Consider the following 22,838-nt stretch of genomic DNA (forward strand, 5'->3'; position numbering starts at 1 on the left):
GGTTGCCATGCCTTCCTCCTAGAAGATCTTTCCTACCCTGGGATTGATGCCAGGTCTCCAGCATTGCAGGCAGATTCTTTACCATCTGAGCCACCAGGTACCCCATAAAAGGTGGTGGTTGTAATACCAATTGTGAGAATAGGCTACTTGGGGAATTTCTTTTTGTTTTTCTGAAGTACTCGCTTTCTCTTTTTTAAAAATAAATTTTTTTGGAGTTACGTTACAATGTTGTGTTAGTTTCTGCTGTACAGCAAAGTGAAGCAGTTATATGTTTATGCGCCTGCTAAGTCTCTTCAGTCCTGTCCGCCTCTGCAGGACCCCATGGACTGTCGCCCACCAGACTCTGTCGTCCATGGGATTCTCCGGGCAAGAGTACTGGAGTGGGTTGCCATGCCCTCCTCCGGGGGCGGGTGTGTGTGTGTGTGCGCATGTGCGTGTGTGTGTGTGTGTGCGTGCGTGTGTGTGTGTGTGTGCGTGTGTGTGTGTGTGTTTCCGACTGAGAGATCAAACCCAGGTCTCTCACATCTCCTACACTGGCAGGCAGGTTTTTTTAAATCACCAGCGCCATCTGGGAAGCCTGATATATTTACATATATCCCCTATTTTTTTGGATTTCCTTCCCATTTAGGTCACCACAGAGCAGAGTAGAGTTCCTTGCGCTGCACCGTAGGTTGTCCTTTCGACGATCCCTGGTGGGGTCAGCAGACACATGACCGCGTGGAATGGTGAGAACATACGGAAGGAGTGCTTCCATTTCCCAGCTGCACACCAACATGTCACCTACCTAAAGCCGGAGGTAGGGGCTATCATGAACCACTTAGGTCTCCGGCAGTTTGGAGGCATATGTCTTCAGTCATGACCTAGGAAAACGCTTCTTCCCCAGCATCTTCCACAGGGCATGCTTGATCTCTTTGTTCCTCGAACTGTAAATGAGGGGGTTCAGCATGGGGATCACCAGTGAGTAGAATACAGATACCACCTTGTCTCTGCCAAACGAGTAGCTGGAGCTGGGCCGCAGGTACATGAAAAGGGCCGTCCCAAACAAGAGAGTCACCACCATCAGATGCGAGGCGCACGTGTGGAAGGCTTTCCTGCGACCTTCCACCGAGCGGATCTTCAGGACGGTAGCCGCTATGTGACCGTAGGAGACAAGCAGGATGAGGAACGATGCGCCCCCAACGACGGCCACCACGAGGAAATTCACCACTTGACTGGAGAAGGTGTCGGAGCAAGAAAGTGCCAGGACTGGTGGGAGGTCACAGAAGAAATGGTCGATGAGGTTGGGTCCGCAGAAGCGGAGCCGAAATATGGAACTGGACTGGACCAGGGAGCTCAGGAAGCCGCTGACGTAGGCTCCAACCACCAAGCGTGTACAGAGGCCCTGGGACATGACGGCGGAGTAGCGCAGGGGGCTGGAGATGGCCGCATAGCGATCGTACGCCATCGCCGTCAGCAGGCAGCACTCGGTTAGACCCGCGCCCACGAAGAAGAAGAACTGAACAGCGCAGCCCAGGAAGGAAATGCTCTTCCGCTGCCGGAAGAAGTCGGAGAGCATCTTGGGAGCCACCGCAGAAGAGTAGCAGATGTCAGCGAAGGACAGGTTGCCGAGGAAGAAGTACATCGGCGTGTGTAGACGGGTGTCGCCTCTGATCAGAAGGATGAGGGCCAGGTTCCAGGCCAGGGTCACCAGGTAGATGCCCAGGAAGGTCACGAAGAGGAGAGCCTGCAGTTGTGGATGGTCTGCAAACCCCAGGAGGATGAACATGGTCACCGACGAGCCGTTCCAGGCCCTGGTTGTGGACGTGTTTCCCATGGACAAGGACAAGATGCAGACCTGGGATCATGATAATAACCCACAGGACAAATGATGTCAGCAAATAATTGTTAGGTAAACGACCAGGACACCAAAAAGAGTGTCTAACAGGCCTTAATGGGGAAGCGCTCCCGGGCGGGGTTCCCAGACCTGAAGGAGGCAGGTGGAGGAAGTCCATGCCGACTGTTCTGGGGAGTGGTTTATATGCGTTCCTTACGGGAGATGGTCAGGCTAGATCGCCCAAAAAGGTACGGTTAGTGAACGCGGGTTCGGATAGGTCGCCAGGCCGAGGCGACGCGGGCTGACAGGTCCTTCTACGTGGCTGGGGCGGGGCGGCTTTAGCTGGTGAAGTGTGCTGTCATTGGTCCCCGGTATCTGGGACTTCCCCCACCTGCGGGAGAGAGGAGGGGCGGCCCATCATGGCCTCCGGGTCGGCCTTACAATAATTATTAAATGCATAGGAGGAAGGCAGAGTACTACAGACAGTTACATGCGTGCTTGCTAAATCGCTTCAGTTGTGTCTGACTCTTGGTGACCATTTGAACTGTAGGCTGCCAGGCTCCTCCATCCATGGGATTTTCCAGACAAGAACTGGAGTGGGTTGCCATTTCCTCCTCCAGAGAATCTTCCCGACCCAAGGACTGAAGCTGCGTCTCCTGTGTCTCCTGCACTCTAGGCAGATTCTTTACTGGCTGAGCCATCGGAGAAGCCCACAGAGAATTACGACACAGAGAATGCGAAGATTCTCTCTCTCTCTTTCCCTTAGAAGGCAGATGTCTTACATATTTGCTTTTTAATATAATACAGAGTGGTTTATATGAGCTTATGCTTTGGATTCAGACTCTCTGGGTTTAACTCCTACCTCTACCATTTGGTAACTGTGTCATTTTGGGTGAGATGGCTAACATCTCTAGACTTTAATATCCTTTTAAAATGTGTGGGACTTCTCTGTGGTCCTGTGGCTAAGACTCTGCACTCCCCAGGCAGGGGGGTCTGGGTTCAAACCCTGGTCAGGGAGCTAGATCTCCCATCCCACAGCTCAAGAGCCTGCATGTTGTAGCTAAGACCCCGGGGCGGGGGCACAAATAAATGAATAAATAAATATTTAAAAAAGGTGACAGTGCTTACTTCACATGTTTAAGAATAAAATAAGCCAACATGTATAAAGTAACTGGTGTCTAGTAAGTCCGCAAAGAAAGTTATTATTAGGACAGTTTTGTGTGTCCCAGGTGAATTATATCATGACCTAACTACCTAACATTATTCCAGTTTCAATAATGGAATAAAGAAGCCAACAGAGGGAGAGGGCTCAGCTATTTAGTTGGGAAACAAACCTATAAGGTATTTTTGAATGTTTTTAATCCAAAGGACTAGGCCAGATGTGCATAGAAATGCTCTTAATTGTCAAATATTAGGTCTGAATATATTAATGTAGTGTCAGTCTCAAATTTGTCTACAGTATTACCTCTCTAAGCTGTTTGTTAAGAGTGTGGGCCCTGGATTTGGACTGCCTGGATTCAGTTCCCAGTGTTACCACTTAATAGACGTGCGATCTTGGGCAGGTCACTTGAACTCTCTATGACTCTGTTAAATTAGAGATAATAATAGCTCTATCTATCTATCAGAGCTTCCCAGTGGCATTAGAGATAAAGAACCTGCCTGCCAATGCAGGAGACATAAGAGACGTGGGTTTGACTTCTGGGTGAAGAAAATCCCCTGGAGAAGGAAATGGCAACCCACTCCAGTATTCTTGCCTGGACAATCCCATGGACAGAGGAGTCTGGCGGGCTACAGTCCACGGGGTCACAAAGAGCTGGACATGACTGAAGAGACAGCATGCGTGCACATCGATCAACTCTTTTTCTTTTTTAATTGGCCGCCCGGGGGCTTTGCGCATGCGGGCTTTCTCCAGGTGCAGCAGGCAGGGGCTGCTGTCTAGCTGTGGTGCCCGGGTTGCTCCTAGTGGTGGTGTCTCTTGTTGCAGAGCACGAGCTCTAGGTGCAAGGGCCTCTGTAGTTGCAGGATGCAGGCTCATTAGTTGTGGTGAATGGGCTTAGTTGCCCTACAGCAGGTGGAATCTTCCTGGACCAGCAATCGAACCTGTGTCCCTTGCAATGGAGGGGGATTCTTAACCACTGGACAACCAGGGAAGTCGCTTTATCTATCTATCTATCTATCATCTTTCTAATCTGCCTTAGGATATTCCTGGCCCATAGTAAGCATTCTACAAGTGTTTGTTGTTGCTATCGTTTAAAGCCTCAATTATGAACCATCTTCAATTATGTTCTTAGAATTTCCAGTGTATGAAGCATCTTTCGAGATGAGGGACTTCCATTTAACCCCCCTTTGTAAGAATTCTCATCAGTATCTCATACAGCCACATGGAATCTCAGTCTTTCCATGTCCATCAGAGAACTTCTGCCATCAGTCTCTAAGCTGAGGTCCTGTCCCTATAGGAGGCACCAGGGAAAGTGTGGTCAGAGTGCGAATGAGCCTTAAACCTTTGGAATACATCTTAATGCTTCTTCATGTCTTATCCCGAACAATTTGGAAGTCAACCAAATTACCTTCACTATCTTTTAAGTCATATTTTCAGCCTATTCTATCTACCTCTTAAAATATAGAAAATCCAACAGATTTCATTTATTTTTCAAGAGGAAAATATTTTATGAATCTTAAAGCAATATATGAGAACTGCAAAATAATTTGCTCAGCAAACAACTGTGAAATACTAACCCTAAAAACCATGAGCTGTTCCTGATTGATGCACAAAAGCCTTGAAACTGGGATCTGTGACATTCTATCTCCTGAAATAACAGCACTTCCATTTTGGTATGTTCTTTTCATGTAAAAGGGTATGTATATACATGAGCATGTTAGTATCTTGCTTCACAGACTCTATAACTCACAGTTATTAGAGAACTTATTCCAGGACACTGGCTTCACTCTTTGGGAAATACAAGTTTCTCTATTTGCTCTGAATTTTTCTTGCTCAATTTAGGAAAGCCGCCGCTGCTGCTGCTAATTTGCTTCAGTCGTGTCAGACTCTGTGTGACCCCATAGACGGCAGCCCACCAGGCTCTGCCGTCCCTGGGATTCTCCAGGCAAGAACACTGGAGTGGGTTGCCATTTCCTTCTCCAATGCATGAAAATGAAAAGTGAAAGTGAGGTCGCTCAGTCGTGCCCGACTCTTAGCGACCTCATGGACTGCACCCTACCAGCCTTTTCCATCCATGGGATTTTCCAGGCAAGAGTACTGGAGCCAGATGCCGTCGCCTTCTCTGTAGGAAAGCTACTTCATTTTAATATCCCCAATCTTTTATAAATCAATCCATTATCTGCCCATTGCTTGTCAAGATCTCGTAGACCTTCTCTATTTTCTTCTTGGAACTTACACAGAGAGATGCTCTTAGAATTGGGGCCCATCCTCTTCCTACTCACTAGCTCCTGCTACAGATTTTTCAGGACCAAAGTCCTACAATTTGGATAGTGAGACCATGTGAGCTTCATCCTAGCCATCACCATGCCATCATTTGTACAGTTTAGGAGATCTCTTGCAATCCCAATCTTACCAATGTGTTTTTCCCCTAAGCTTTTAATTGATTAATTGTTTAAATTATTGGAGCTTAATTGCTTTACAGTGTTGTGTTAGTTTCTGCTGTACAACAAAGCGAATCAGCTGTGTGTAGACACACACCCCCTTCCTCTTGAGCCTGCCTCCCACCCTCATCGCCCAGGTAAAGATGTGCTACCTATATACATGGAGTATTACTCAGCCATAGAAGGAACGAAACTGGGTCATTTTTAGTGATGTGGATGGATGCAGAGACTGCCATACAGGGTGAAGTAGGGCAGAGACAGAAAAGCAAATATTTTATATTTACCAGTGGGTTTTAAGCTTTACCCTATGTTCAGAGGTTTTGCACCCATTTGTGACAGGTGTGTAGAGTTCTGAGAATCAGGAGAGGATTTTTCCCTCTTGTCAAAAAGAAAGGGACCCACAACAAAGTTTAGAATAATCTGCTGCAGGTATGGAGCCACATGGAGAAACTTGGAGGCAAACAGACACAGCTCTGCTGGAGCTCTCGGCCTGCCCTAAATAGGGTCCACCGTTTGGCAAAGTAGGGACCCGAGTTTATGATGTGCTTCAGGCTGTCTGGGGCAACGATTCAGGTTAGAAGAAAGGGGAGTGGGATAAGGTAGTGGCTATGACACCCGTGAGCCTTCAGGACAAGTTTAATGGTTCTGGTCCTGACTCAGCCACTCGCCAGTGGTGGGAGATTGAGCACTTCCTGTAGCCGTTCTGAGTCTCAGCTTCTTCATTTGCAAAACAGCGGTAACAGTGGCTACTTAACAGAGTTGTTTAACTATCGCATAAGACAACTTGGGGAAGGCTCATGGATCCTGAGATTGAATGCTTGCTGAATGGATTGGCACTGTGATTGTTGTCATCAGTGAATATTCCCTCCTCACACGATAGGTTAAAGTATGCTTTTCTTGCAGAAATAAGGAATTCACTGATGGCCCATCTAGGTATATAAGAAGTGTCTGGGGTGAGACTGAAGAATTGAATAATCTGAGGGTTGATACGTCAACTGAAAGTCTGTTTTGAGTGTTGCCATTAAGAGGGATGGTTGGATGGCATCACCGACTCCATGGACATGAGTCTGAGTAAACTCCGGGAGTTGGTGATGGACAGGGAGGCCTGGCATGCTGCAGTCCATGGGGTCGCAAAGAGTTGGACACGACTGAGCGACTGAACTGAACGGAACTGATTAGGAGGGAAGCTTTTCATATTTAGGAATGAAATTCTCCATCTCCAGAATCAGAAAGTGAAGCTGGACAAATTGAAACAAGAGGAAAACCTTATCCAGGGTTTTGTTCCAACATATAGATGCCTTGAATGGCATTCTGAAACATTAAATAGAAAGTATCTTAAAGGCTGCGTGAAACACTTTACATCACTGAACTCTGTTTATGAAGAATGGCTTCCTCCCTTGGGAGAAGAAGAAAATCTCTTTCATTTTGGCAAGAAATCCTGGGAGGTTCAGTTTGATCTGAATCTCCTCCCTCTCATGAACCTGTGGTGTAGGTGCAATCAGCGCCAGGCCTGTTTTACAAAGTCTGAGGGGTCCAGTGACTTTGTTGGGTTTATAAATGCTGGAGATGCATTTCTGTGGATACCACGAGCCTTCAAGGCCGTGGTGAAGATACAATAACGCCTTAAAATGAAAAACCTAGCACATGGCATTCTGCTATATCTGAAATGGATAAACACCAAGGACCTACTGAATGGCACAGGGAACTCTGCCCAGTGTTGTGTGGCAGCCTGGATGGGAGAGAAGTCTGGGGGAGAATGGATACATGTATATGTATATGTATGTATGTGTATGGCTGGGTTCCTTTGATGTCCACCTGAAACTATCACAACATTGTAATTCCACTAAATTCCAACACAAAATAAAAATTCAAAAACATAAAATCAATATATTAATAAAAAGCAACCTAGCACCTGGAAGACACTCAGGAATTGATGGGATCTGGTAGAATTGATTTATGACTCAACTCATCTTTTATGAAACATATTCAAGAACGTGTTATATTTTGTAACCAAATATGCCAAATCTGTGTTTAACAGGGGCTTCCCTTGTGGCTCAGCTGATAAAGAATCCGCCTGCAATCTGGGAGACCTGGGTTCAATCCCTGGGCTGGGAAGATCCCCTGGAGAAGGGAAAGGCTCCCCACCCCAGTATTCTGGCCTGGAGAATTCCATGGACTGTACAGTCCTTGGGGTCGCAAAGAGTCAGTTGGGAATGCAAGAAAAACAAGGCAACGATGTCAAGGGGAACCCCAGCCAAACTAGTTTTCTGTGATCTTCCCATCCTTCTTCTCACTGGGCAAGAACCCAGTGCCCTTAGGGTCTTTCTCTTCTAGGTCTGTGTATCATCCGAACTTACCAATGACTGGTGGAGGTGAACGAGTCCCTCTTGATGTAAGGTGAGAATTAAAAAGGCACCCAGACTTTCACCTGAGAATTAGGACTTAGATGGCAAAATTCAAGCCTTCAGTCAAAAAAGAGAAGGAGAGTTTCAGAGGCTTGAGGTCTCTGCAGTGTTTCGAAAATCTACTATGTGTAGTCTGGCCCGATTCCAGCCCTTCCAAGTTGCTTTGCAGACTGCTTATTCACAATGGGGGCCATGTTCAAGGGTATAGCAATCCCTTCAGAAATTTCATGTCTTCTTACTTCCCTTCCCAGTTGCAAGGACTCAACATAGTTCCAGAGCCCGTTAAAGGAGAAGTAAGGTAGAAACAAGACTGGGGATGAATTTGGGGGAAAACAGGCAGACTTGGGAGGCCCACGGGGAAGAACTGAAAGCCGAAGAACTCTTTCCTCATCTACAATAGGCGTGCACAGCGCGGATGCCCTTTGAAAAGCGTGCTCTGTATGGTAAGATGAGCGAGAGCGTGAAGACAAAAAGGAAAAGGTGGGTGACCGCACTTACCCCCCTTCTTGTTCTGCCTGTCATTCAGCTTCTGCTTGTCTCGTGATCTGCTTTGGAAGGCATCAGATCTTGCTTCAGGACTTGCTTCCAGTCCTCAAAGTGCTAACAAGTTTGAAGAGCAAGCTTGAGGTTGGTTTGTTCACCAAAGATAAAAATATCTGCTTGTTGCTTCTAATGTGTGTTTGTGGGCAGAAAAGTAGACGGAAAAGATACAAGGGAGAAGAGGGAGAGGAAGTAATCTTTACGAAGTGCTTCTGGTGTCGATTAACATCTGTCCTTGGGCTCATTTGGGAAGTGTTTAAAAGCTGGGCTTAGGGGTGAATTTGAGAGAGGGTCTTTTCTTTCTCCTTGGAGATGTTTTCTTATATTTGCCCTGGAGGGTCTTATATTTTTCGAAAGAGAAAGGAGTGCGACACCCAGATTTACAGATTTGTACTTAATTGATCTCTGGGGTGGTGTGGAGAACATATATTCACATAAGTGTTCTGAAGACATTGCTTATTAAGCTCGATCCCTGTGGCCAGCTCCTCTGATCCCCCAAGGCTAATCAAGATCTCTTCTTACAAAAAAAAAAAAATCTCTATTGGTATTACTCGGTGAGCAAACGCAGGGTGGCTGCGGAACACAAAGGATAAGAAACACCCTGCAGGAGGAGACAAGAGCGCCGCCCACCCGAGCTTCGTCTCCTCAGTGGCTCCTGACTCTTAGCGGCCTGTGGGCTGCAGCCTGGGCGCTTCCCTCCATGGGCTCTCCAGGCAAGAACGCTGGAGCAAGTTGCCATTTCTTGCCCCAGGGGGTCTTCTCCACGCGGGGCTCGAACCCACGCCTCCCGTGTCTCCTGCATTAGCAGGTGGATTCTCTACCCCCGAGCCACTTGGTTATGGGCACTTTCATTTTATTTGCTAATCAACACATAATTTCCTAATGACTCATTTTGAGCTTGTCTTATCTAGCTATTCCAAAGAGTGTGATATATTCACTTGTTTTCTGGAAGTAACATGTTCACATTATTCACAAATAATTTAGTGTTCCTAATCTAATTAGTGTTAAATAGTGTTCCTAATATCAGAGTAATAAAAATTGACAGTGATAGCAAAGGTCATTGTTTATAAAAATCACTAGGCCAAGATTTTCTGAAAATGAAGAAGTCTCTTTAAAACTATGTCCAAATTAGTTGTCATTTTAATTAAAACATACAGTTAGCTCATATTTAATGAAAGTATACAGTTACTTCAGAACAATAATAATATAGATTATTATGCATTTCTAGTAAACTGGTGTCAGAATATTATAGTTGGAGGTATTTCTTTGGAGACAAATGGGAATTTAAAAATCAAATTGACAATCTGTCCTGTTTGAATAGTTCTTATATAATGGTTTTCACATAGGTTGTGCATCACGTGATTCTCACACAAACATACAACGTTGACATGTTTGCATGCATCTCACAGATGAAGCATGAGCTTATGTGAGGTCAGCTGAAGGTCACAAAGCCACACAGATGAAAATAGGTGGGATTCAATCCTATGCCTTATGATAACATTAGTCCTTTTAAAAAAAATCTATGATGCCCTCTCTTTGAGATTGCTCTTTCATTTTGTCTGATGCCTCTTTTTAGGAATTAAACAATATGATTTGTTTAAAATGGTACTGTGAATGTGAACTTGCAAATTATCTGTTCTCAATCACGTTATTCTCAAAATGTATTTGTTTATTAATGTTACTCATCATTTACCATATGCCCAGGGAATTCTCCATCTGCCTGGTCTGATTTATTTACCAGAATTGAAGGACATGAAAGTTTTGAGCTCATGTACTTAAGGAGCTCATGGTAGAGTACTTAGAGCTTGCTGGGCATATAGCACGTGTGTGTGTGAGTGTGTGCACGTGTGTGCTCACATGTTCAGTAGTGTCCGACTCTTTGCGACCCCATGGACTGTAGCCTGCCAGGCTCCTCCATCCATGGGGTTTCCCAGACAAGAACACTGGAATGGATTGCCATTTCCTTCTCTAGAGGATCCTCCTCACTCAGGGATCAAACCCCCTCTCTTGCGTCTCCTGTATCGGCAGGCAGGTTCTTTACCAGCTGAGCCGCTGGTAAGTCAGAATGCTGGGTTCTCACGTGGATTTTAGGGCTTCCCTGATAGCTCAGCTGGTAAAGAATCCGCCTGCAATGCAGGAGACCCCGGTTCGATCCCTGGGTTGGGAAGATCCCCTGGAGGAGGGAAAGGCTACCCACTCCATTACTCTGGCCTGGAGAATATAGGGACTGTGTAGTCTGAGGGGTCACAGAGAGTCAGACAGGACTGAGCGGCTTTTACTTTCAGGTGGATTTTAGTCCCTCACTGTCGCTCAGTCGCTCAGTCATGCCTGACTCTGCAGCCCTGTGGACTGTAGCCCGCCAGGCTCTTCTGTCCATGGGGTTCTCCAGGCAGCAATACTGGAGTGGGCTGCCATGCCCTTCTCCGCTTAGTCCCTCAGTCACCTCTTCAGACTCTACAATGTAGACACACTTCCACGAGGTGGCAGCAACGTTCCGTAGGCAGTGGCTCACCAACCGTTTTGGCACCAGGGACAGGTTCCAGGGAAGACAATTTTGCCATGGAAGGGTGTGTGGGGGTGTTGGTTTCGGGATGATTATTCAAGCACATTGCACGTACTGTGTACCTTATTTCTATCATTCCATCACCTCCGCCTCAGATTGTCAGGCATTGGATGGGCAGGTTGGGGACCCCTGCCATAGGGGGTCTAAACTAGTTAGCATCTCTGAAAATAATGGTTTGTTAATTGACAATTTTGAATTGTGGTGCTGGAGAAGACTCTTGAGAGTCCCTTGGACTGCCAGGAGATCAAACCAGGCCATCCTAAAGGAAATCAGCCCTGAATATGCATTGGAAGGACTGATGCTGAAGCTGAAGCTCCAATACTTTGGCCACTTGATGCAAAAAACTGACTCATTGGAAAAGATCCTGATGCTGGGAAAGACTGAGAGCAGGAGAAGGGGATGAGATAGTTGGATGGCGTCACTGACTTACTGAACATGAGTCTGAGCGAACTCCAGGAGGTAGTAGCCAGGGAAGCCTAGCATACTGCAGTCCATTCTTTGCAGTTGCAAAGCATCTGACAGGACTTAGCTGCTGATCAACAATAGCAATATAGTTATCTCAGTTGTAACAATGTTGTTTGAGCTCTTAAAGTCTTCTTCTTAGCTCTTTTGTATGTATGAAAGTGAAAGTGAAAGTTGCTCAGTTGTGTCGGACTCTTTGCAACTCCATGGGCTATACAGTCCACGGGATTCTCCAGGCCAGAATATATACGTATATATTATGACTGGACGTTTTAAAATTTTTTTAGAACCTATGCCGACCCAGGAATGGAACCAGGGTCTCCTGCACTGCAGAAAGATTCTTTACCAACTGAGCTATCAGGGAAGCCCTTAAATCTTTTTTGGGCTTTTTAAAAATTAATTTTTGTTGGAGTATAGTTGCTTTACAATGTTATGTTAGTTTCTACCGTACAGTAAAGTGAGTCTACATATATATACATATATAGATTCTTTTTAAATTTCCTTTTCATTTAGGTCAACACAGAGCATTGAGTAGTTGCATATATAATTTAAAGACCTCCCAAACCTCTAAATATCCTTTACTATTGTACCTTACCTTTGGCTGGCACAGGAAATGGCAACCTAGTCCAGTATTCTTGCCTGGAAAATCCTATGGACAGAGGAGCCTGGCGGGCCCCAGCCCATGGGGTCACAAAGAGTAGGACACGACTGAGAGATTAACACATTATCTTTGGAATGCCCGGCGAAAAGACTTTGAATCTATGTAAGTTTAATGTTTTTACTTATTGCCAGTGGAAGAAATACCTACTGAGATAACTTTTAAACTCCAGTTTGAGAATCATGATTGTATTTTACCTCCAAGTACCTCTGGGTTTTGCTTTGAAACACTTAAAGTATCCTTTAAAAACAGGCATAATAAAATGCTAAACAAACATGAAAGCAAATACTATCTTAGGAGGAGCTGCCAGCAAACAAACTCTAAGAGGCATAGAATCTTGGTGAGTTAAATTTTGGGTTGAATTACAAAGAAATATTTCCTAAATATTTTTAATTCTATGTGGAGTTTCCTTGCTTTTTGTGTTTTCATACTTTCTAATGTTTGCTTAAACTGCTTTAAATTCTTTAATTTAACCATATTTGAAATATTTTATTTTAAAGTAAGGATGCAGAGAGTTTATGGTTATATCTGCTTCCCTGATAGCTCAGTTGGTAGAGAATCCACCTGCAATGCTGGAGACCCCAGTTCGTTCCTGGGTTGGGAGGATCCCCAGGAGAAGGGATAGGCGACCCACTCCAGTGTTCTTGGACTTCCCCTGTGGCTCAGCTGGTAAAGAATCCGCCCGCAATGCGGGAGACTTGGGGTCAGTCTCTTGGTTGGGAAGATCCCCTGGAGAAGGGGAATAGCTACCCACTCCAGTATTCTGGACTGGAGAATTCCATGGAATGTATAGTCCATGGGGTCCCAAAGAGTTGGAAGTGACTTTCATTTCATTTCAATGGTTATATCTAGGTAATTAAATAAGGCAACTTCATTCCTTGTTCTTAAACTTTGCAGAGTAGCCTGACAAATACGCTATATGTTCCTACCCTACATTTTCCTGTCCAGCATAGACGTTGCTGATTTGTAATTTGATCTTCATACTTAACCTCTTTTGTATATAATCATTATCACCATAGTCAGAGTTTGCATGGCAGATGAAATCTATTACCACTCTCTTTTAATCTCAAGAAAATGTATAGGTCACAATTAGAGGTTTACCTTCTAATTGACCCCAGATCTGAATTCAGTATCAAAGCTCATTCATAGTTAGTTGAGTTTGCCTCTCCTAGCCTTAGGATCTCCTGGACCAGTTTATCTTCAAGCCTAGCGAAGAATATTTGTCTTGACAAGAAAATCTTGCCATCTCTCCTTCACAGTCTATTCTGGGGGTCACTTATCTGCTTTTCTTTGAACAATCTGCATGACCAAAAATTTCCCCTGAATTTGTTTATTACTGTTTGTCAAGGGCTTCCCAGGTGGTGCTAGGGGTAAAGAACCCGCCTGCCGATGCAGGAAACATAAGAGATCTGAGTTCAGTCCCTGGGCTGGGGAAATCCCCTGGAGGAGGGCATGGCAGTCTAATCCAGTATTCTTGCCTGGAGAATCCCATGGACAGAGGAGCCTGGCGGGCTACAGTCCATAGGGTCGCAAAGAGTCAGACACGACTTAGTGACTAACACTCTTGCTTTCACCTTCATACAGAATTATTTCTGTCAGCTCATTTTTATTTTCAGACTGAAGATGGCTAACTTGATCTCCATGAAACAGGTGAACTTTTGGTAAACTTTGTTCCTATGTAAGGGCTTCCCGGGTGTCAATAGAGGTTACAAATCTGCCTGCTAGTGTAGGAGACAAGAGACGCAGGTTCGATCCCTGGGTTGGGAAGATCCCCTGGAATAGGAAATGGCATCCCGCTCCACTATTTTTGCCTGGAGAACCCCATGGACAGAGGAGTCTAGTGGGCAACAGTCCACAGGGCCACAAAGAGTCGGACATGACTGAACACATTCCTATATAGAAAGTTTCAAAAAAGAAAAAATAAGTTTCTCAAAATTTCAGCCTTTTGGAGCCTGAGGAATTCTTGGAGAGGGAGCCCAATTTCGTCAGGCCCAGCAGGGGTGAAGAGGAGGGGTTAACAGACTCACCCAGAGCAACACATTCAGGCTGTATCATTGTTGGGAGCAGCACCTAATATATGAAAGGGTCAAGGAGCTGTTTTCATCAGGATGAAAATGAGTCACAGCAAAAATCAGATGGAAAGGGAAGAGCTCTTGGCTGTGACCCTAGAGACAGGGTTGGCGTCCCTGGTGGCTCAGAGGCTAAAGCGTCTGCCTACAGTGCGGAAGACCTGGGGAAATGGCAACCCACTCCAGTACTCTTGCCTGGAAAATCCCATGGATGGAGGAACCTGGTGGGCTACAGTCCATGGGGTCGCAAAGAGTGGGACACTTTTGAGCGACTTCACTTCCAGTTAACATTTATTAAGTGATTGTTGTTTTCATTAGCTGTATGCTAAGATGTGTTTATTCATGTCTCATTTTAGGATCACACTGCCCTATTTGAGGCAGGTATTATTACACTAGTTTTACAGGTGAGGAAACTGATATTTAAGAGATTAAAAAGTTTGTGAAATGTGGACTTGTGGGCATGGTGGGGGAGGAGAGGATGGGACCCTTTAAGACAGTAGCATGGACGTATCCGCTACCACGTGTCACAGAGGCGGCCATCGGGGAGCTGCCGTTTAGCACAGGGGCCCACCTGGATGCTCTGCGATGACCTCGGGGGTTGGGAGGCTCCAGAGGGAGGGGATATGTGTATACATGTAGCTGACTCATGTTGTCGTACAGCAGAAACTAACACAATGTCGTGGAAGCAATTATACTCCAATTAAAAAAAATTGTGGATGGAATGGGAAGATATCTGGGGTTTGAGTCAAAATAATCCATCAGGAAAGGGCTGTCAGAGGATAAAGATGAAACAAGATATTGCTAACCAAGGGGTACCTAGAGGTTAATTATATTAATCTCTTTATCAGCGTACGTGTTTGGAACTTTCCATTATAGAAAAATTTTTGTGAAGGAAAAAATAAACACTGCTTGGAAAAAAATTTAAAACTTGTTACATGTCTGTACGAATGAAATGGCAGAGCCGGAACTGGAAGCCGCTGCTCCTGGTTAGGAGTTTGGTTTTTAAGCGCTGTGCTTTAGCACAAGCCCCGGTCTGCGTGCGGGCTCCTGCTAATGAAGCGTCTCCTGACGTGGAAGGCTGCGCACCAACACAGCACGAGGTCTCCTTGGACCTGGGTCAGGGGAAGCTCGAGGAGAACAAGGCGAGGGACTGTGCTGAGACTCTGGTGACGCGTGGTTGGCCCCGCTCCCCACCGCCCCCAGAGAACAATCAGCGCTCAGGGATGTTTAGCTCTGATGATGCTGGGTTTTTAACTTTGGACCCGGGAGTGAGTGACAAAGCAGCAAGTGGGGGCCGAGTGCGGCTACCCCCCCACCTCCATCAACATAATGACGCCTCAGGGGCCACTGGAAGACCTGATACTCGAGGAAGGGATTCCAGAAGCAGATGCTACTGTGTGCCTGAGGCCAAAGCAGAAAAGAACGGGCTGAGCCAGAGGCCAGGGGAAGAGCTGAGGAAACAGACACAGAGCCCTGGGGAATGCAGATGGACGGAAATGCGTAAAAGATACTTATTGGAGCAAAGCGACCAATGATTCTCCTCCTTTGGCTTCAGAATTCAGGACACTTCTGATGTAACTCAGTAAATTTAGCTCCCTTCCTCCCGCCTCACTCGTCTAACAAATGACAACTATGAATTTAAGCACTTCCCGTATTTTAGCTGTATAAGGGGCAGAGTAAATCTATCCATCTCCACTTAATATAAATCAAGTCCTTGTAACAGCGCCTGGTACTCAACAAGCCCTAATAAGCGTTTGTGATTATATTTTATATCACATATTGCGTGTCAGTCACTCAGCCGTGCCGACCTCTTGTGACCCATGGACTGTAGAGGCTCTTCAGCCAGGCTCTTCAGCCCATGACGTTTTCCAGGCAAGAATACTGGAGCGGGTTGCCATTTCCTCCTCTGGGGTATCTTCCCAATCCCGGGATCAAACCTGGGTCTCTTGCACCTCTTGCATTGGCAGGCAGATTCCTTACCACTGTACCACTCCGGAATCCCCCAGTTATGTATTATATTACTATTATTGAGCACTTATAAAACAAACACTCTGCTAAACTCTATGAATAAACAAACAGTGAAGAAAATTCATTCATTAAACAAATGTTTACTGAGCCTATGTCCCAGACACTGTTCCAGGGACTCGGGATAGATGAATACGCAGAACAAATGCAACTCTCTGCCTGCCTTTGAGTAGCTTACGTTCTGGTAGGGAAGATTTCATTAAGATAAGAAACACCAAACGCATCTAATTTCCTCTTTGATATGGTGAATAGATCAATATTATGGTGAAGAATTGTCGGCTCTTTTTTTTAATTAGGATCCCAGATCTTTCTTTAATGGAAAAATGTATATTCATTATTAGCCTAGGATTTTGTGAAAGCGTTAGTGACTCAGTCGTGACCAACTCTTTGTGACTGTGGCCAGCCAGGTTCCTCCATCCATGGGATTCTGCAGGCAAGTATATTAGAGTGCGCAGCCATCCCCTTCTCCAGGGGATCTCCCTGACCCAGGAACTGAACCTGGTCTCCTGCACTGCAGGCAGATTCTTCACCATCTGAGCCACCAGGGAAGTCAATAGGACTTTGTATATACACTGTACTTGTAAATATGAAAATCTTATACACCATATATAATTATGAAAGTCTGATACACCATAGGGCTTTGTAAATACATCGCAATTGTAAATATGAAAATCAGTTCCAACACATTTATTAATGTCTTTAAAGGAAGGGACTTAATAATCATAATAAGAACAAACTATAGTGAAAGGTGCATAGGATGCATAGGATGGAAGTCTAGTGTTCAGAGCACAAGTTGGCCCCAATCAACTTGTGAAATCTTCTGTGGTGAAATCAGACCCGGTTGCAAGATTATCTGGATCACAGTTAGTCTTCTTGGTTTTGACTGTTCATTCAGTGAATAATTGGGGGGAGATTTAAAGTTTTTAGAAAATACAAAGCTAAGAATAGCACTTCCTTATTTTTAACAATATGATAAAGAAATTGCATACATTAAAGTGTACAACTTGATGTTTATACACATATATATGCGTACACTATAAAAAGATCAACACAATCAAGTTAAATAACTTATCTATCATCTCTACATAGTTACCCGTGTGTGTGTGGTTAGTGTGAGAAGATTTAATTTAAGACTTATCTTCTTAGTAAACTCTGGGAGGTGGTGGTGGACAGGAAGGCCTTCCATGCTGCAGTCCACGGGGTTGCAAAGAGTCAGACACAACTGAGCAACTGAACTGAACTGATCCCCTTTGAAAGCTTTCAAGTATACAGTAATGTTACCTATTGTCACCATGCTGCTCATTCGACCTCCAGAACTTACTTATCCTGTGCGAGTGAAACCTTGTACCCTTTGACCAACATCTCGCGCTACCCTCCACCCCAACCCAGCCCGTGGCAACCACTGGTCTACTCTTTACTTTATGAATTTGACTTTTCAAGATTCCACACGTAAGTGGGATCATGCAGAACTTACCTGCCTGTGTTGGTTTACTTCATTTTGCAAAGTGTCTTCCATGTTTGTCTACGTTGTTATAAATGACAAGATTTTCCCTTCTTTTTTCAGGCTGAATAGTATTCCGTTATCCGTCTATCTTAAATTTTCTTTATGCATTCATCTGTCAGTGGACGCTTAGGTCGTCTCCATATCTTACTGTTGTGAATGATGCTGCAGTGAGCCTGGAATCATGTCTCTGCAAGGCACTGACTTCCCTTCCTTTGCAGATACATCAGTGCTAGCCTGTATTTCTTAACGCAGAGTGTTCATGGGCTTACCCCAGAAGTGGACTTGCTGGTCATGCAGTGGTTCTGGTTGTACTTTTGCAGGAACCTCCATACCACTTTCCACAGAGCTGGAACTCATTTACATTTTTGCCAGTAGTGTGCAGAGGTTCCCTTTTCTTTGCCTCCTCACCAACACCTGTTAATAATAACCATCCTAAAAGGTGGAAGGTGATACGTCACTGTGGTTTTTATTTCCATTTCCCTGACGGCTAGTGATGCTGAGAATCTATTCATGTAAAACAGTTTTTAATATGACGAATGATGAACACAATCATTGTTGAATCAATGGTTGCAATGGTTGCAAACATGCCTGGGCAATCAAATTCCATAAAATAAGATACATCAGCTTTAATTCTACCATCAAGTCTTCCTCAGGGCACTTCTGCCTTTTCACATCCATTTACATTTCTTCATTTTGATGCTATTATCTGTGCCAGCCTGTATTTCTTAATGCAGAGTGTTTATGGGCTTGCCTCATTTTTCAAAAATGATAATTTGGTCTGGTCTGATGACATCCAAATTTCCCCTTCACTTCAGTTCAGTTCAGTCACTCAGTCGTGTCTGATTCTTTGTGACCTCATGAATAGCAGCATGCCAGGCCTCCCTGTCCATCACCAACTCCCGGAGTTCACCCAAACTCATGTCCATCGAGTTGGTGATACCATCCAGCCATCTAATCCTCTGTCGTCCCCTTCTTCTCCTGCCCCCAATCCCTCCCAGCATCAGAGTCTTTTCCAATGAGTCAACTCTTCGCATGAGGTGGTCAAAGTATTGGAGTTTCAGTTTTAGCATCAGTCCTTCCAAAGAACACCCAGGACTGATCTCCTTTAGAATGGACTGGTTGGATCTCCTTGCAGTCCAAGGGACTCTCAAGAGTCTTCTCCAACACCACAGTTCAAAAGCATCCATTCTTCGGTGCTCAGCTTTCTTCACAGTCCAACTCTCACATCCATACATGACTACTGGAAAAACCATAGCCTTGACTAGACGGATCTTTGTGGGCAAAGTAATGTCTCTGCTTTTCATTATGCTGTCTAGGTTGATCATAACTTTCCTTCCAAGGAGTAAGCATCTTTTAATTTCATGGCTGCAGTCACCATCTGCAGTGATTTTGGAGCCTGAAAAAATAAAGTCTGACACTTTCCACTGTTTCCCCATCTATTTCCCATGAAGTGATGGGACCAGATGCCATGATCTTCGTGTTCTGAATGTTGAGCTTTAAGCCAACTTTTTCACTCTCCTCTTTCACTTTCATCAAGAGGCTTTTTAGTTCCTCTTCACTTTCTGCCATAAGGGTGGTGTCATCTGCATATCTGAGGTTATTGATATTTCTCCTGGCAATCTTGATTCCAGCTTGTGCTTCTTCCAGCCCAGCGTTTCTCATGATGTACTCTGCATAGAAGTTAAATAAGCAGGGTGACAATATACAGGCTCGACGTACTCCTTTTCCTATTTGGAACCAGTCTGTTCCATGTCCAGTTCTAACTGTTGCTTCCTGACCTGCATATAGGTTTCTCAAAAGGCAGCTCAGGTGGTCTGGTATTCCCATCACTTTCAGAATTTTCCACAGTTGATTGTGATCCACACAGTCAAAGGCTTTGGCATAGTCAATAAAGCAGAAATAGATGTTTTTCTGGAACTCTCTTGCTTTTTCGATGATCCAGCAGATGTTGGCAATTTGATCTCTGGTTCCTCTGCCTTTTCTAAAACCAGCTTGAACATCTGGAAGTTCACAGTTCACTACTGCTGAAGCCTGGCTTGGAGAATTTTGAGCATTACTTTACTAGTGTGTGAGATGAGTGCAATTGTGCAGTAGTTTGAGCATTCTTTGGCATTGCCGTTCTTTGGGAAATTTCCCCTTGCCTCTCCCTAAATATTACCCTTAAATATGCAGTGAATCCTCCCCAGCTCCTCTTGCTCAGGAAGTGCTGGATTCTGCTTTTCCATGACCACCATGACTTGGCCAATTTCAGTCACCTTTGCTGTTGCTTCCTTCTTCCTCTCCACACCCAAAGGTAAGCAAATAGCCCTGTATCCCATAATGATGCTGATCGAGCCAGTCCGAACCCTGACCTTTTTATGATTTTATGCAGTGATTTGCATAAAAACTTACTCTAGGGGCTCCCTTGGGTGGTCCAGTGGCCAAGACTCCACACTCACCACGCAGGGAGCCCGGGTCTGAATCCTGTGGGGGAACTGAATCCTACATGCTGCACCTGAAGGTCTCACCTGCCCTGACTGAGACCCAGGGCAGCTAAATAAATAAATAAAAATAAATATTTTAAAAGCCCATATAATTAGGAAAAATGTCTAGTTCTAAGCATGCATTTACTGATACTGCACATGTATGTGCTTATATATATAAATCCCTTTTCCCTTTGATTTTGCTACCTAAAAGAGTGGATTGTTTTCATTATGAGTTGAATCTCCTCCCCCAACATGGAACATGCAAAATACTATAACCAGTTGTATTTACTTCATTTTTTGGATTCTTATACTAAATATACATAAAATAGAAGAAATTCCTAACTTTATTGTTAATCTGGGTTGATATTGTTAAGTCAGAAAGTCTAAAAACCCATAAGGAACCCAAACCTAAAGGAGCCCCAAGACTCAACCTTCCATTTTTCAACTGAGAAAATGAGGAAACAAAGAGATTAAATGACTTTCCCACCGTCTCCAGGGAGTTGGGAATAGAGTTGCGAACAAAACTCACATTTCTGATTCCCAGTCTCTCTCTCCTCTTTTAGACTGCTTCTCTTCTTGTCGGCAAAGTATAGAGCACACAGATTTTAAATAGTAAGGAGGGATTATCATAGGCTGACTTGCTCTGAGAAGACTTTGCCTAGCAGGTGGCTAAACTTGGTATCAGCTGTATGATATTATAGGAAATATCCACCTGTAACAAAGCCTAACTGATCCCAGGACTGCTCCCCTCCTTTATTCAGGAAGCAGGTCGGCAGCTGCAGGAAGGAACAGCACCATTGTGACAAAATTCATCCTCCTGGGATTTTCAGGGCAGCCTCAAAAGATTTTCCTTTTTGCGCTGTTTCTGGGCATGTACCTCCTGACCCTGGCCTGGAACCCGAGCCCCCGCCCTCATCAGGATGGACTCCCACCTGCGCGTGCCCACTCCCGTCTTCCTTAGTAACTGGTCCTTCCTGGATGTCTGCTATGTGTCCTGCGCGGCCGCCAGGACGCTCTCTGAATCATCACAGAGCAGAGAGCCATCCCCTCGGTGGGCTGGGCCGCGCGGCACTTTGTCTTCTGCAGGCCGGGGCTGGCTGCGTGCTTCCTGCTGACGGTCATGGCGCTTGACCGCGGCGCTGCGATCTGCAGCCCGCTGCCCTACACGGTCCTCATGTCCCACACCTTTTGTTCAAAGAAGGCTGCCGGAGCCTACGTGGGTGGGTTCCTCAGTTCTTTGATGGACACCTGCTCAGTCTATCAGCATGGTTTCTGCGGGCCCAACGTGATCAGCCACCTCTTTTGCGACCTTCCTCCAGTCCTGGTTTGTCCTGCTCTGATACTTCCGCCAGCCGGGTGGTGACCTTCCTCGTGGGTGTGGGCGTTGGGGTGCTGTCTGTCCTTGTGATCCTCATCTCTTATGGTTGCGCTGCTGCTGCCGTCCTATCAGGTCAGCTAAAGGGAGGACCAAGGCCTTCAGGACCTGTGCCTCTCACTGACGGCTGGGACCCTCTTCCACGGCTCTGGTCTCTTCATGTACATGCGACCTAGTTCCAGCCGCTCCCTGGACCGGGACAAGGTGGCGCCCACAGTCTCCGCTCTGGCAATCCCTATAGTAAATCGCATCATCCACAGTCTTAGGAACAAGGACATTAAAAATGCCATGAGGAAAGCTGTGCAAAGGGACTATGTAATTTCTCATGGGCATTGCTTTTCCTGACCCTAATCTAATGTTTGCAGTGAAGCTGTGAGCTGGGCCACTCCTTCAGACTCATGTCCTTTTGGACTAGTTGATTGCATAATTTGTGCTGACCAGGGCTTTTTTTTTTTCAATATTCCTCTAACCAGTTTCCTGTGGCTTATTGGAAAAAAGTTTGGCCATTACTTGTTTCTAGAATGAATAGCACTGCATAGGTTGAGATTAGCAGAAAACTTCACCACGAGGAAGGCCGATCAACCTGGAGTATCAAAACACGAGTTTGTGTCTGTAAGTGGAAGACATTGAAAAAAATGTTAGTCCAGTATTTAAGGTGGAGATTCTTCAGGTAGGTCCGGAATATAGCATTATAACCTGAGGAGGGGGATTGTTGTTGTTTAGTTTCTAAGACATGCCGGACTCTTTTGTGACCCCATGAACCGTAGCCCACCAGGATCCTCTATCCACGGGGATTCTCCAGGCAAGAATACTGGAGTGGGTTGCCATGCCCTCCTCTAGGGATCTTCCCAACCCAGGAATCGAACATACATCTCCTTCATTGCAGGAAGATTCTTTACCAGCTGAGCTACCAGGGAAGCCCTATACAGTTGCTAAGTGTTCTTGAATCATGAAACCTATGGTTATTAATCTAAATATGCCATCTTTATATTTGTGGCCTTATGCAAGTTACTTACAAGCTCTATTTTTCTCATGTGTAAGATGGGAGTAATAACTGTATCTACCTCATTGAATTGATGCAACAATTAAGTGAGAATGTACATGAGAAGGGCTTAGCCAAGTGCCTGGTATGTGGTTGTCTTGCTGTTCTTTAGTCCCTGAGTTGTGTCCAGCTTTTCTGACTTCTTGGCCTGTAGCCCACCAGGCTCTTCTGTCCACGGGATTTCCCAGGCAAGAGTACTGGAGTGAGCTGCCATTTCCTTCTCCAGGGGATCTTCCCAAGCCAGGAATTAAACATGCATCTCCTGCATTGGCAGGTGGATTCTTTATCGCTGAGCCACCAGGGAAGCCCCTGCCTGG

General features: G+C 45.2%; 1 protein-coding gene across 1 annotated transcript; it reads right to left on the reverse strand.

The window, feature by feature from the left end:
• LOC102174141 (olfactory receptor 5A1) lies at positions 854–1,813 on the reverse strand. Its single transcript, XM_005690348.2, has one exon. It carries the CDS (start codon positions 1,811–1,813, stop codon positions 854–856), a length of 960 nt encoding a protein of 319 aa, XP_005690405.1.

The sequence above is a fragment of the Capra hircus genome, chromosome 15, assembly GCF_001704415.2.
Source record: "Capra hircus breed San Clemente chromosome 15, ASM170441v1, whole genome shotgun sequence".
Taxonomy (NCBI): domain Eukaryota; kingdom Metazoa; phylum Chordata; class Mammalia; order Artiodactyla; family Bovidae; genus Capra; species Capra hircus.